Source organism: Rosa chinensis, chromosome 2, assembly GCF_002994745.2.
Source record: "Rosa chinensis cultivar Old Blush chromosome 2, RchiOBHm-V2, whole genome shotgun sequence".
Taxonomy (NCBI): Eukaryota; Viridiplantae; Streptophyta; class Magnoliopsida; order Rosales; family Rosaceae; genus Rosa; species Rosa chinensis.
In genome coordinates, this window is record NC_037089.1 from 74,961,701 (window position 1) to 74,975,829 (window position 14,129).

A 14,129-nucleotide genomic window follows, 5' to 3' on the forward strand; every position below is an offset into this window, starting at 1 on the left:
TCTAATTTCAAACTAACAACATGTTCAAGTTGTTCAAGTATATTGGAGAAATCAAGCTTTTTTTACTGCAATTTGTTACTAATAATATAACTAAAATTGTGGGAGTCCTTCTAATGAGAACCACTAAATTAAGGACTAGTTGAGGACTTTTGTGTTAGACCCACTTAAATTTCAGCAAATCAACCGTTAGGTATTTAGAAATTTCTATGTACATCATTTATGCAATTTTTCAACCAAATTGAAAATTGTTAAGACATCTATAACCGTGATTTATCAATTATGAACATGAACGGTTCATATTTGACAGATTTGATTAGTCTATTGATTTGATCTAGTTCGTTACCTTAACGATTAATAATTTGAAAGAAAATTTTGAGAAGTGATCTACTCATACATATATAAACATCTAATAATTAATTTGCCGTAATGTAATAAAAAAATGGGTCTCCCATATCATTCAAGTAGTCCTTATTCTAGTAAGCCTCATTCGAAGGGCTTTCCTAAAATTATTACCAAGTAAAAGTCATCAAAGTACAAACAGACAGCTTATAGAATAGAATAGACCGGAAGGACACCAGTGCTTCGACTTTCAACATGGATATTCTTCTTTAGTACTTTTCTATTGACTGGAAGGATTACTACTGAGGGACGTCTCCACCTCTCTCCAGTTGCTCAATCACTGACAGCAATCATGTCAGTGAGTCTTTTGGTTATCAATTACTCATTCACAGGAAAAACAAAAAAACAAGACAAAATAAATGGAAATGCAAAGGCAGCAAATCATTCTAGCATGGTCTACCCTCCCTACTGCAATCAATGTGCATTCTAAATCTAAATCAGAGCTAGTCTTGAGACTCGTACTGTTTTTTCCGATGATGTCTAACATAATCTGATTGACTTCTGGGGAAAAAGTAGGGTATCCATTTGAGTTATGTCATTCTTTAGTACCAAATGTCACATATCTGGGTCAGCATTTGGAACTTTAGGCTCCGGATATCCCAAAAAAAAATTCCGTCATTCGCTATTGCAGAGATTATCCGGGGACAAATTACCTTCCATCAATCATACTGAAGGCTGGAATTTTCTGAATTAAATACTAGCAAATTGCCAAATTTATTATAGTAATAAGACTAGCTGCCATACCAATAACAGAGGACTTTCTCTTAATTTCAGAGCAGATAATATATTACAGAATGAACCACAAAACTCCTAGATTTGACCAAAAGTAAAATAAAAGCTCCTAGCAGATTATTACATGTAGTACTAATACAAGCTACCATATCTGCAAAAAGGTGCAGAAGAGTAGTGCAAACAAGCAGATTTCATTAAGGAATCCCCAAAATACCAAACAAGCCTTTAAAAACTGGCGAGAGGCGTACAACCAAGCAGAGACTTATTATAACCTTTAATATATGCCTGAGCCTTGATCGATGCAGGCTGGTGGTTGAAAACCCAATGAAGCGATTGCCAGCACCATCAATGGCACAAGGTGTAGAAGAGTAGCGGGTACTAGCTACAAGCTACCATCCCAATATCTGCACAAGGTGTAGAAGAGTAGTGCAAGACCAGCAGACTTAAATATGGTAGACAGAGGAATTCCATATTTTCCTGATCCAAACAGACCTTTCAAAAATGGTAATAAGCATACCACCAACAAAACACTGCACATGGTCTCCAACGAGCCTGATTCCACCCCATCACGGGCTGGTGGTTGAAGCCCCAACAAAGCGGTGGCCAGTGCTGTTAATTGCAGAAACAACATTGCTGTGGGAGGTATGAAAACTGGGGACTGGTCAAAGGTGAATTTTCCGGCTTCAGTATCTTCAGTGCCTTCATCGCTTGATGTAGATTGGTCTTTTCGTGTTACCTCGAAGACTGTCTCGGATATGCCCAAGAGTTTGAGTATGACACTAAGAAATCCAAAAAGCCATGCACTCATTGAGATTATTCTTCCCATTCTTTGGTTATTCCACCATGCTCGGATTGATTGACCGGTTCTAAGGTACTCTGATGAAGTGTACATAGTGTCGATAAGAAACAAAGCTACGAGTATATAGTAAGCCGGTTCTTGGCCCTGCATGTATAACAGATTTTGAGCTGTCAAAAGAGGAACAAGCAAATATTATTGCTGTAAGGGTTACGAAATATATATGATACATATATATATATAGACACACACACACACATATTTATCCTTTTGTAACAGTATATATGCACATTATATCCATTTTCCTAGGGTAAATTACATCTGTATATAGAGTTATATACAGTATGGTTACAAATTTTCTTCTCAAAGCATGAAGATTTAACCAGCTACCTCTTCCTGTTTGAGGTGGACGCATTTCATCAAACACCATGTGCCCACCTTAAGAAAAGTATAAATGAAAAACGAAAACCAAGTTGTTCAGGAAAATTTTTAAAGAAAACTAGTTGTTGTGGGAGATTGACCCTGCATAGAGCCGCCAATAGAACTTGTATGTGCTACTTTATCTGAATAAGCTCTTTGGCTACAGCTTGTACAGATCATAATTCCATATAATCTGTAGGAAACTAAATTTAGCTTACTATGCATAATATTGTTCTCACCTTCGGCAAGAAGTTTGAGTTGGTGATGATACTATAGGCTGGCAAAGCAGCATAGTGTAGCTCGAGAACTGAGCGTAGCCCCCATGTAAGGATACAGAAGTACCCCAAGCACTGCCTGAACTGGAGGTTTGCAAAGAGAGTACCAAATATGGGGCAGTTTTTACTGAGGAGGATTTCAAACAGGCCGGTGGCCCACCTTTTTTGTTGGGTCATTGAAGCAGGCCCACCGGTAGGTGCGAATCCTAGAAAGGCTGGTGGGTCTGGTGCATAAACAATGGATCTCCAACCTTTGTTATGGATTGAAAGCCCAGTGAGGATATCTTCAACTGTGGATCCATACATCCATCCCACCTACACAAGAAAGAAATTGGATGGGGTGATTTCACAGTGGGAGGGAATTGTATTTAACAAGAGGAATTAATAATCATATATAACATATTATGACTGCATAGGAAAACATTTGACATAAGCATATGAAACTTGACATTCAAATTCCATGTTTTTTTCCTCTATTCTAGTTCAAGTCTCTTGAGATATATGGATGTAATAGTTTACATCATCAACTTTAACTTTTAAATAGGCTTATATCTATGGAACTAAATTCCAAATTTATGGGAATCACTCTATTCAAATTGGCCATGTATGTGAATTTTTGGTTGATTCTGTCCCTATGTCCTAAACCCATAACATCCTTCTGATTAAAATTCATGTATTGAGCTGATAAAATTCAAAGACCAACTTAAAATGATAAAATATTTCTTTAACCAGACATCCTTTTGATCATAAGCCAAGTACCACTATTCTCTTGCTAAGAAGAGAATTGAAGTTGATTATGGAGTTCATCTCATGGAAGACCCTCCTGGTTATGCTACGCAGGCTTATCTAGATGATTTAGATGATATCTCTAGATTCAGAAGGGTTCCTGGGAGCATACTTTTGGTTTTTAACCTTTTTAGACCTCCCTGCAATCAAAATCCAAGTACCACTCAAACAGAAAATATAATCAGAGGATTCAAACTACTTCAAACCTTTTTGCCCCAGTGTGTGCCATACTCATATCCAACACCAGCAACTTGGTATGCAGCCTCAATAGTTTCTGTAAGCATGTCAGGACATGCTGCCTTCCCGTTCAAAGCATCAACAGCTGATTTGGTAAATTCCTTACCAAATACATCACGTAATTCTTCATCGGCTGATTTACCTATCCAAGGAAACTAGAAAACTAAGTCATGTTGCATAATATGTTTATTGAAACAATCATCTTAATACATTCAGTATATATAGACGGAGAAAGGTTTGTGCTTCTTATTTGACTACCGTTCATCATGCTTATTGCATTTGTTTCTCCAACTTTCACATAATTGGGGGATAGACCATAGATGACTTTTCGTCTATGAACACATCCTGTTCCTGAATAAAAAGGTCCCTGAATTCCTGAAACTCCTTGTCCTACATACTAAAAAATATAAGCGATGGATATTAATTAGTTAGATACTACAGAAAATAGGTTTTCAGTGCCAACTGAACGTGTAGGTAAAACTGCAACCTTTAGTGTCTAATTGTGTGGTAAATGTGTATAATGTGATTAGTGACAAAAAATCAGTTGTCAAAACCTAAAAGTACACAACGCATGTTAATGGAAGGCCTATTAGAGACAGCAGTTGCCCCAGCTAGACGTTTTACTAAATAGAAACAACTGAGATTATAAGAAAGGCTCATCACCAGGTATAATCCCCTGTAACTAAGAACTTGCTACTAAAAGCCCTGTCTCTGTATTCGACCAGCAAAAAGGAAAAAAAAGAGGTACTGCATGTATGCACCTTCCACCAAACTATCATCTGATTTCCGAAAGGATCATCCTTTAGACTGTCACAGAAGACTTGAGGACACTGAACAAACGCATTTTCATTTTCATTCTTTGATCCAAGTAGCATACACATTGCATGAAGAATAATGTTTGGGCTGTTGACGAACATGTCACAGTCCACGTTTAGCATGTACGGAGCATTGGTCATCAATCCAGAGAATCTAGTCTGCATGTTATTGTATGATTCAATGGTAAGTTGGTTAGTTAGTTAATTACAAAATGTGGTACGAAAGTGAAACAAATTAACTCATACCAGAACATTCATGGCCCCGGCTTTGGCATGATGTGGGTGCTTTGCCCGTTTTTCTCTGGATATATAAACTAAATGTGGCACTGGACGATTCAAATTTGCTTCTTTGTTCTCCCATACAACCTTCAAAAATGAAAGGTACAGAGCTTACACATAATTCACCTGTAGTACCAGTTAATTATACTCATCTGCATTGCTTCTAAAATTGCCAAAAGTGCTTTTCTACAGATTGATAGTATGTTTGGCATGGTTTGGAAAATAGTCAAAGGTGTTGTCGGAATTGTATTTCAAGTGCTCTCTGAAGAAGTACCAGTCAGATGCTTCTTCAAGAAGCACACACTACCAAGTACTTTTACAGGAAAAACACTTCAAATTGTAAAGCAAAAAAATCAACATTTAAGAAAGTGCTTCAAACAAATAGCACTTTCCTGGTCCAACTGATTTACTGTTAGTCTATTACTTTCCCTTCATATGCTAGTGTAAGAGCTTTCTTAGCACCAACTCCAAAGTAAATTCTGTAAGAAACTTTAGAGAGGGAAAATGCCAATACAAAATCGGTAAATATTTAAAGGTATAAAATCTATGCTGTAAGCTTGTATTTTGTGTACCTTGATTATTGTTGGATGATCATTACGCTGTACATTTGAAAACACTGAAAAGTCACATTCGATAATATCAGATGGATTGATTGATTTGCACACCGCATCCTCTATTTTGCTGCTAAGTTGCTCATATTCATCCTACAAAACATGAAGACAAAAAAGTTTGTCATCAGTAACCAAATCTGATCTCACAAATTTATAGAATGAAATATACAAGACTTCAAAGTGAAAGCTAGACTAGTAAGACTAATCATTGAAATTACTGGAATCACTGAATGGACTCCAACCACAAATAATTTATCATCACCTTCACTATCTTCCATTCATGCTTGAATTCCATTGAGCTATTATTATTATTTCCAGAAAGCATGGAATTATTGGTGAAGTATCTAAAAGGAGCTCTAACTTGAACATTGTACTTTTTGCAAAAGGGAATCCAAATCCTAGCAAACTTTGATGCTTCCACAAGTGAGTAGAAGGTGATAGGGGAACACCCATCATCAGAAACATAGCATGCTAGTTTGTTTGTTGGGTAATCAACTGCCAACAGAGACAGAACAGTGTTTATGGTAATGATAGGTGGTTCAAGCTCTGGGTCTGCTGTTGTCACAAACAAGTCTACTGCTGGAAGCTCATCCTTAGGCACCCTAATAAATTTCAACAGAAAATTAGAATTACGCATGGAAGTAACAAAGGATTTATATAGAAACACAACCAATGAGCTATGGGCGGCTTGTAGCTCCAAAAAAATAAAAAATAAAAAATAATTAAAAAAATGAGATGCCTCTATTTTTAGGATTACCGTTGCAATAGGCGGTCGGGGTATGGTTTATGGTCAACAAGAATCCATTTGTTGCTCATGGTGATGACCCAACTGAAGGTAAACCAGAGCTCGCAGAGGAATGCGATGGACCAGGATAAACCATGATTGTTGAAAGAGAGGAGACGATAAACAAGGAGTGAAAGGAGGAGGAAGAGGATTATAAACTCCATGATTTTATGCAGTGTGTTTCTGTGCTCAACCCTTTCATAGAGAGGAAGAGAGTTTGAGTTGGCCATGGTTTATGTAATGTTCTGAAGGTGTCTCAGTTGTCTTGAACTTTTGCACGTACATATTTATAGCAGTCTAGCTAGCCAGTTGTTTATGTGGCATAATTTTTCAAAAGATATGTTGATGCAAGCATATCCAATGTGGAAGGACATACCAAACCAATTTAATTAAACAAATTTTCTGCATATGAAAGTGAATATTGATATAAGGTTGCAATCACAGTGAGAGTGAGTAGCTTCTGAGTAGTTTCTGTTCTTGGCAGAGGATGCAGCTTACATATAGAAATATTTCATCCAAATAAAAAATAATCCATTTAGGCTTAATTGCTCAAAATCTTTTTAAGGTTTGTAAAACCTATTGAACTTATTAGCCAAATTTTTTCAAACAAGTATCTTGTTATCGTAGATACGAGCAAAATATTCTCTTGTGTTCTTAAGGCATGCTTCAAACAGCATCTCAACAACAGAGGAAATCATGTTAACAGAGGTAGTCCAATTGTTTGGGCAACGGACCACCATATATGCATAATACATATAATCATAGTCCTCCTGGACGACTTACACAACCGAATACAAACACACCCATCAAGAAAGAGACAGAAGCATTGTACAGAGCATGAATGATTTGACAACCTTGTGCACTACTTACCAAACACTAATCTGATTAATACTCTGGTAAGCTAACTCAAATACAATTTTCATTATATCTTAACTGACATTCAAACTATGGTTAAGTGGAGAACATAACAAGACATCAGCAGTGACTGCTATTGTGATAGAGATTTGCTCTAAGCAGTTTGTTTGTTCATTTTATTTGCTGTGTGATGAACATAAAATAACAAAATGGTTGAAAAGATAGGATTCTCTATTCAAATTTTTCATATTAAACAGAAAATATAAGCAGTGAGTGACCGTACTGGAAGATGGAAATTTTTTCAAACAGAGAAAACACAGATCTAATGCAAGAAAAAGACAAGAACAAAAGTGTCATTTAAGTTGATAAACATCTTATCTCATGTAGCACATTAATATATTGATGAAGATAAAAGTATGTACCAATTAATTGTCAAAGTGGGTTTCTAATTTTAAACTAACAACATAATCAAGTTGTACAAGCATATTGGCAAAATCAAGCTTTTTAACTGCAATTTGTTACTAATAATATAACTAAAATGTTACCAAGTAAAAGTCAACAAAGTACAAACAGACGCCTTATAGAATAGAATAGACTGGAAGGACACCAGTGTTTCAACTTTCAACATAGATATTCTTCTTTAGTACTTTTCTATTGACTGGAAGGAGGACTACTAAGGGAGGTCCCCACCTCCCCCCCCCCCCCCCCCCCCCCCCCCCCTTCTATATTGCTCAATCACTGATGGCCTAATGAGAAAGACTGTGATTTGTTTCTTATTGCACAAAGAAAAGGTTTCACTAGGTTTTTGAGTTTCTTTCCATGCCAACTGTTCCAAGCATTAATAAATGTCAATGGTCTGGTGGGTTTTGTATTCACCTAGGCTGGCTTGCTACTAAAACAGTAATAGCCAATAATGTCAATGAGTCTTTTGGTTACCAACAAAAAAAACAAAGAGAAAACAAATGGAAATGCAAAGGCAGCGAATCATTCTAGCATAGTCTACCCTCCCTACTGCAATCAATGTGCATTCTAAATCTAAATAAGAGTTAGTGTTAAGACTCATACCGGTTGTTTTTTCTGATGATGTCTAACATAACCTGATTGACTTTTGGGGGAAAGGCAGAGTATCCGTTTGAGTTCTGTCATTCTTTAGTAGCAAACGTCACATATCTGGGTCAGCATTTGGAACTTTAGTCTATGAATATCCCAACAAAAATGAGGTCATTCGCCATTGCAGAGATTATGTGGGCACAAATTCTACCTTACGTCAATCCTACTAAAGGCTGGAATTTTCTGAATTCCAGCATGTACCATTGCTTTCCTCACAGAAGCAGCATGATCCCACCTCTCGTTCGCAGCATAAATGTTTGACAAAACCAAGTATCGTCCACAATGCTGTGGCTGCAACTCAATCAATTTTTTCCCAACTTCATTTCCCAGCTCAGTGGTCCCATGAATCTTACAAGAACCCAAAAGAGCCCCCAACACAGAAGCATCAGGCTCAAAAGGCATGTTCTTAAGAAGTTCAGTTGCCTCCTTAAAAAGTCCTGCTCTGCCGAGGAGATCAACCACACAACCATAGTGTTCCATTATTGGTTCAACCCCAAAGTCCTTGGACATTGATTTAAACAAATCCAAACCACACTTCACCGAATTCCCATGAGCACAAGCTGTGAGAACTGCAACAAATGTAACCTCATTCGGCCGCAACCTCTTTTCCATCATTTTCTCAAACAACTCCAAAGCCTCCTTCTCTCTGCCATTCAAAGAAAGCGCTGAGATCATTGCGTTCCATGTACAAACTTCTTTAACCCTCATTTCCTCGAAAACATTCCAAGCACCAGTCAAACAACCCGACTTCCCATAAAGATCCACCAATGCAGTCCCCATAAAAACACTCAACTGCACCTCATTCCTAACAACATGCCCATGAATTTGCTTCCCCCAATAAAGAGATCCCCACCCATCCAAATTAGCACATGAAGAAAGCACACTAACAAAAGTAGCTTCATTTGGCTTCACAAAACCACCCCTCACATCCTCACTCCCCATCATCCTCTTGAAAAACCAAACCCCCTCACCAAACCACCCATTCCTCCCAAACCCACTAATCACACTCGTCCACGAAACCACATCCCTCTCCGGCATCCTTTCGAACATCCAAACAGCACCACCCATGTCCCCATTCTTCCCCAACCCATCAATCATCGCATTGCACGCAACCACACACGGTTCAGTCATTTCATCGAACACCTTGCGTGCATCCCACACTTCACCAAACCGAGCATACATGCTCACAAACGACGTCTGCACAACCGGGTCACCCCAAACGCCGCGTTTCACAACTTGGGCGTGGAGGGCTCTGCCGTAACACGGCCAGCCACCGCCGCCGGCGACGGCGACGGCTTTGACGAGCGGAGGGAATGTGTGGCTGTTGGGGTGGGCTTGGTGGGAAAGCATCTGGGTAAAGAGAAAAAAAGCCTTGTGCGCTTCGCCGAAACCGAGGTGGGCTCTGATCAGAGTGTTGTAGAATAGGGTTGTCCTCCATTTTGAAAATTTAGGGTTTGGGTTACGACGGAGATGACCGTTGGTGATTAGGCGGGAATGGATTTGTTTGATTTGGTTTGGGCTTTTCAGGAAGCGTTGGAGGAGATGAAGCAAAGACTCCAGCATCAAGGTGTAACTAGAAAGATTTACGATTTGATTATATTATATATACACAAAATCCCTAATTTTTCAGTTGTGTAACGACGTCGTTTGGTGACGACATTTATAAACCCCCAATTCGTTTTGGGTAAAACCACAGTGAAGAATGCTAGCATCGGTTGCTGTAAATCTGAGATCAGCAGCTTCCAGAGCCTTGTCAAATTCTCTCCCAAACCCTACTTTCTCACTCGCACGGACTCTCCCTCCTCCTCCGCTCTCTCGGTTCTCGGTTCGATCCATGGCGGATTCTGCTGCCCCGTTCAAGAAAATCCAAATCCAGAGAGACGATACCGTGAGTTTTGATTCTTGGGTTTCATGTATTGCTGTTTACTTTTTCCTTTGTGGAGATTTTCTGGGAAATTTGAAGTGATGGGAATGAGAAATTGACTAGTTTCTCAGTCAAGTTGGAATCTTTTAGGGCGGAATTGAAATGGGTTTCTGTGAATTATTTGGTGATTGCTTGTTCGAAAGTGACCCATGTTGTTAACTCTCACTGAAGTTGTGCATCAACTCTTCAGTGATTAATGGAAGCCAATGCTGAGTATCAGTTTTACCTGGTGTTCACGCTGCCCAAGTTTAATTCTTTAATCAGTATATACTACATGTCTATCAGTTTTTTAGTTCACATTTTAAGTCTAATGTAGTCTCGCTGGTGTATAAGTAATCATGTGTGCTATGAAGTGATCATGCGAAAGCTTCTGTGAAAGACATTAATATGGTTGAAGTTGAAGTACCAAGTTTAGTTATCTCGAGACTTGAGGGGTTGTATATGTGGACCATTTCAATCTTTCGCTGCCACTGAATTATGTATTTTTCTTTCCTCGTTTGTTGCCAGGCATTTGATGCATATGTTGTTGGCAAAGAAGGTGCTCCTGGGATTGTCGTAGTTCAAGAGTGGTGGGGTGTAGATTTTGAAATAAAGAACCATGCTGTCAAAATTTCTGAACTTGCTCCTGGATTCAAAGCACTTATCCCTGAGTAAGTTCATCGAGCCTACTTGAGTTTTGTTGAAGTTATGAGCATGCTTGTTTTACTATTTTGCTGCATTTGATTGCTAAACTATCTTCTTCCTTTGTTGTTCTAGCTTGTATCGGGGAAAGGTTGGTTTGGATGTTGCAGAAGCACAACATTTGATGGAAGGTCTTGACTGGCAAGCTGCAGTAAAGGATATCCAGGCTTCAGTTAATTGGCTGAAAGCAAATGGTTCGAAGAAGGTACGTCAGGGTTTACTTTTTGTTTGAATTGATAGTGAGTTTCTTAAGAGCTACAATTTTGGCTGGTTTTGTGTAATGATGGGTATATATCTACATGTTATACAACTTAAAGACTGCGTATGTTGGAATTTGGAAGACATGAGAGACGAGTAAGATGGCATTCATATGAAACAGTGGAAGATCCATAAACTTGTCCACATAATACAACGAAACACAAAACATATATTCACTCAGTAAGACTTTAATTAATTATAAAATTTGGCTTTTACAGTTCTGTTCTGCCTTGGGAAAAGCATAATTTCAAAATCCAATGTTCCCGGGAAAAAAAATGAATTTATAACAAAGAAACATCTCTTAGAAGTCCAAATAGAGTTTGTTCAGATGTTTATGCGACTGTTTTTTTCTTTAAAAAATGGCTGCTTTTCTTTAGAAAATGGCCCTTTCTTAAATTCAGTTTACTATAGACCAAATACTAAATGGATAAAGAGAATCTAAACTGATTGGCAGGCTCAGACAATGAACGATTTTTGTACCTCTTTCATCCAAAAGGTGGGTTAGGTTGTGATTGAATATGTAAATGTGAGTTTTAAACCAACGTCATGCATGAATAATAATTGGTAAGTTGGCAACTGTTTTGACTCAAAGGAACCTTGCAAAAGATTCCATGATGCACAGAATATTTCATGAATCTCTGTGATATTACCGATCCTCCTATTCATCACTGTAATTGCTAAATTCACCTATTGCTTAATCCAAATAGGTTGGAGTTACTGGATTCTGCATGGGAGGTGCTCTCTCAATTGCAAGTTCTGTTTTGGTCCCTGAGGTCGATGCTGTTGTTGCATTTTATGGAATACCATCATCAGAGCTTGCAGACCCTGCAAAAGCTAAGGCTCCTATTCAGGCTCATTTTGGAGAGCTTGATAGTTTTGTTGGCTTTTCAGATGTCACGGTATGTACTTTTCTTTTTGTATCTTTAAGTTTTTAATGTTTCTGGTTACTTTATTTTATTTTATTGAAGTTGTTTGTCTAGGCTCAATTTGTTGGGCACCTTGGTTGTGATTTTGGAAAAATGCTCATTGGATAGTATAGTTAGAAGAACATGTAAACCAATCATGTGAGACCCAAAAAAAAAAAATCTCGAGAAGTGGAGTGGGGATATAAGTCCTCTAATTTTGATAAGAAGCTCAACTTGCCATTCTTATGTAGATCTGAGATTGCAATATTGGATTGTTTCTTTTACTTTTCATTAGGAAACAGTAAATCTGCTTTCCTTCAATTTTCTTTTCTGCATGCACAAGCAGCCTTCATCGCAGTTCATAGGTTTCCTAATTCCATTTACTGGAAATTGTGCCACTTAAGTCAAAACAACCATATTTTCAAATTGTGTTCATCTTCAACTACCTTCCTGTTAAATTACTGTCAAGCTTCACTCAAACCATTATGGAATGAGCCATGAGTAGAACTGTAGAACTGGAAACAGAGGATGATGACTGGTGGTGTGAGTTTTCAATCAGTGTTCACTCCTAAACATCATCCTTCTATGAAAGTTAAATAATAAATACTGGTGACACATATTATAACTGATGTTACTGCACTAGACACTAGTGATTAACTTCTAGAGTACTTGAAGGACTATATCCTTTGAAAAAAAAAAGGCTCATCATATTACTGGATTTTGATTTTCAGGCTGCTAAGTCTTTGGAGGAGAAGCTGAAAGCATCAGGAGTCCCATATGAGGTGCACCTGTATCCAGGCAATGCCCATGCTTTCATGAATAGGTCTGAAGACGGTATCAAGCGCAGGAAAGGCATGGGAATGCCTGATGAGGATGAAGCGGCAGTTCAGCTCGCTTGGTCTCACTTCCAGTCATGGATGACCTGCCATTTGTCTGCTTAAGCGTAGTAGTGTTATATACCCATCATATGCTACTCACCGGTTGCTAGCAAGTACCCATCCATCAGTTGGGTGTTTCATCGAGACTTAAGGACTTCAAGTTGTGTGCTTCTTGTAATTACCTAACTCTTCGGTTTGCCTAGCAATACTATCACAGTATCATCTTTATATCTTCTCTCTATAATATCAATCTATTCTTAGATTGATGATTCTAGAACTCTTAGCTTGAAAATGAAATGCTTCTTGTGTGGCCCAAAGACTCTAGAGTCTACAGGAGCCGACTGATATGGTTTGAATAAATGCATGCTACTTGTGAGCAAGTTGATGAAGATGTTGAATTATGGAGAATCAGACTGTTTAACTAATGCCTTGGACTGCAATTGTATACCAACTATTCAGTTGTGTCCAACCTCTTGCAAATTCACATGACGTAAATCAAATGGACCACGTATATATCATCTTTTTCTGTGGCGGATTTAATTTTCTCCGCACTGTGCAGCCTATATATTTAAGGTGATTAAAATGGCCACAAGTCGCATAAAGAGGGATGGCAATGGACCTTCACATGTTTCCTAACGTCAATTGAGTTTGAATACTTGAAAACGAAATGACAAAAGAGACTTTGTAGTTGGATGAAGATGGCCGAAAAGTATTCTGCACGTTAAAATACTTGGAAATGATGCTACAATCGTAACCCTATAGAGGAAACCATTTTAACTCAAACCTAAAGAAGAAACCATTTTAACTCGTAGAAGTTTTATGGTTAAGACTGTTTATCTCTACTCTTGATCTCAACTCCTTACTAACGTTGTTTATTGCCTACATATACAAATACACTAAAAGTAATTGGACAGGTCGGAATTTCACCTCTCCCAAGTTAACTACAGTTTGTTAAGATTCTAATGAATACTTGAATAGGTGTACGACGTAGAACCTAGCTCATAAGCACCTTCTCAAATTAACTATACTTCAAGTGCATGGACATTACGTATTGTATACGTAATCGTAGGTGTATGTATTGTGTTGCTAACGTTTGTAATTAAAACCTAACACGAAGCTTGTAAAATGTGTATAGTATGATGATCCAGTTGTTCAAGTAAAGCACAATTATTGAGTAGATGAAGAGGCTTCTATATGCTAGCTAGGGACCATATTAAGAACTTATTTTCTCTTGACTATGAAAGTACCGTGATTTCTTGGTTTTAAAATTTTCAATATTGTTAAGGATATTATTAGGGTTTATGATCTAGCTAGTCATACCTAATAGCTATGACTTGAATTTCTCCCTTCTTCTAATTCCTTCCGCATCAAATTTAAACCTAAA

General features: G+C 38.0%; 3 protein-coding genes across 4 annotated transcripts; 1 reads left to right on the forward strand and 2 right to left on the reverse strand.

Moving 5' to 3' along the window:
- Positions 1 to 1,140: 1,140 nt before the first annotated feature.
- On the reverse strand, positions 1,141 to 6,503 carry LOC112188327 (cellulose synthase-like protein H1). 2 transcript variants are annotated; one of them, XM_024327418.2, is made up of 9 exons: positions 6,108 to 6,503; positions 5,613 to 5,952; positions 5,312 to 5,443; positions 4,707 to 4,826; positions 4,407 to 4,619; positions 3,901 to 4,042; positions 3,615 to 3,757; positions 2,587 to 2,937; positions 1,141 to 2,074 (listed from the first exon to the last, which is right to left on the reverse strand). In XM_024327418.2, exons 1-9 carry the CDS (start codon positions 6,362 to 6,364, stop codon positions 1,514 to 1,516), a joined length of 2,259 nt encoding a protein of 752 aa, XP_024183186.1. In that variant the 5' UTR covers positions 6,365 to 6,503; the 3' UTR covers positions 1,141 to 1,513. The 2 variants fall into 2 exon arrangements, with proteins under 2 accessions (XP_024183186.1, XP_024183185.1); XM_024327417.2 differs by having other exon boundaries at positions 3,615 to 3,787; positions 3,904 to 4,042; positions 6,108 to 6,397.
- LOC112188330 (putative pentatricopeptide repeat-containing protein At1g10330) lies at positions 6,399 to 9,592 on the reverse strand. Its single transcript, XM_040514141.1, has 3 exons — positions 8,251 to 9,592; positions 8,055 to 8,159; positions 6,399 to 6,536 (listed from the first exon to the last, which is right to left on the reverse strand). The coding sequence occupies exons 1-2, from the start codon at positions 9,447 to 9,449 to the stop codon at positions 8,132 to 8,134; spliced, it is 1,227 nt and encodes a 408-aa protein (XP_040370075.1). The 5' UTR covers positions 9,450 to 9,592; the 3' UTR covers positions 6,399 to 6,536; positions 8,055 to 8,131.
- Positions 9,593 to 9,757: 165 nt separating this feature from the next.
- LOC112188331 (protein usf) lies at positions 9,758 to 13,125 on the forward strand. Its single transcript, XM_024327423.2, has 5 exons — positions 9,758 to 9,987; positions 10,531 to 10,673; positions 10,780 to 10,909; positions 11,670 to 11,861; positions 12,599 to 13,125. Exons 1-5 carry the CDS (start codon positions 9,802 to 9,804, stop codon positions 12,806 to 12,808), a joined length of 861 nt encoding a protein of 286 aa, XP_024183191.1. The 5' UTR covers positions 9,758 to 9,801; the 3' UTR covers positions 12,809 to 13,125.
- Positions 13,126 to 14,129: the final 1,004 nt, after the last annotated feature.

Bases quoted from the DNA above. Each gene is read 5' to 3' on its own strand.
- LOC112188327 (XM_024327417.2), bottom strand. From the start codon at position 6,364: ATGGCCAACTCAAACTCTCTTCCTCTCTATGAAAGGGTTGAGCACAGA. The intron at 4,620-4,706 runs GTATGAGTTAAT...AATAACATGCAG, and splicing joins CCGGGGCCATGAATGTTCTG to ACTAGATTCTCTGGATTGAT. The intron at 2,938-3,614 runs GTTTGAAGTAGT...TTTCTTGTGTAG, and splicing joins GCACACACTGGGGCAAAAAG to GTGGGATGGATGTATGGATC.
- LOC112188330 (XM_040514141.1), bottom strand. From the start codon at position 9,449: ATGCTTTCCCACCAAGCCCACCCCAACAGCCACACATTCCCTCCGCTC. The intron at 8,160-8,250 runs GTAGAATTTGTG...ATGCTGACCCAG, and splicing joins TTTAGTAGGATTGACGTAAG to ATATGTGACGTTTGCTACTA.
- LOC112188331 (XM_024327423.2), top strand. From the start codon at position 9,802: ATGCTAGCATCGGTTGCTGTAAATCTGAGATCAGCAGCTTCCAGAGCC. The intron at 10,910-11,669 runs GTACGTCAGGGT...TAATCCAAATAG, and splicing joins AAGCAAATGGTTCGAAGAAG to GTTGGAGTTACTGGATTCTG. The intron at 11,862-12,598 runs GTATGTACTTTT...TTTGATTTTCAG, and splicing joins TTGGCTTTTCAGATGTCACG to GCTGCTAAGTCTTTGGAGGA.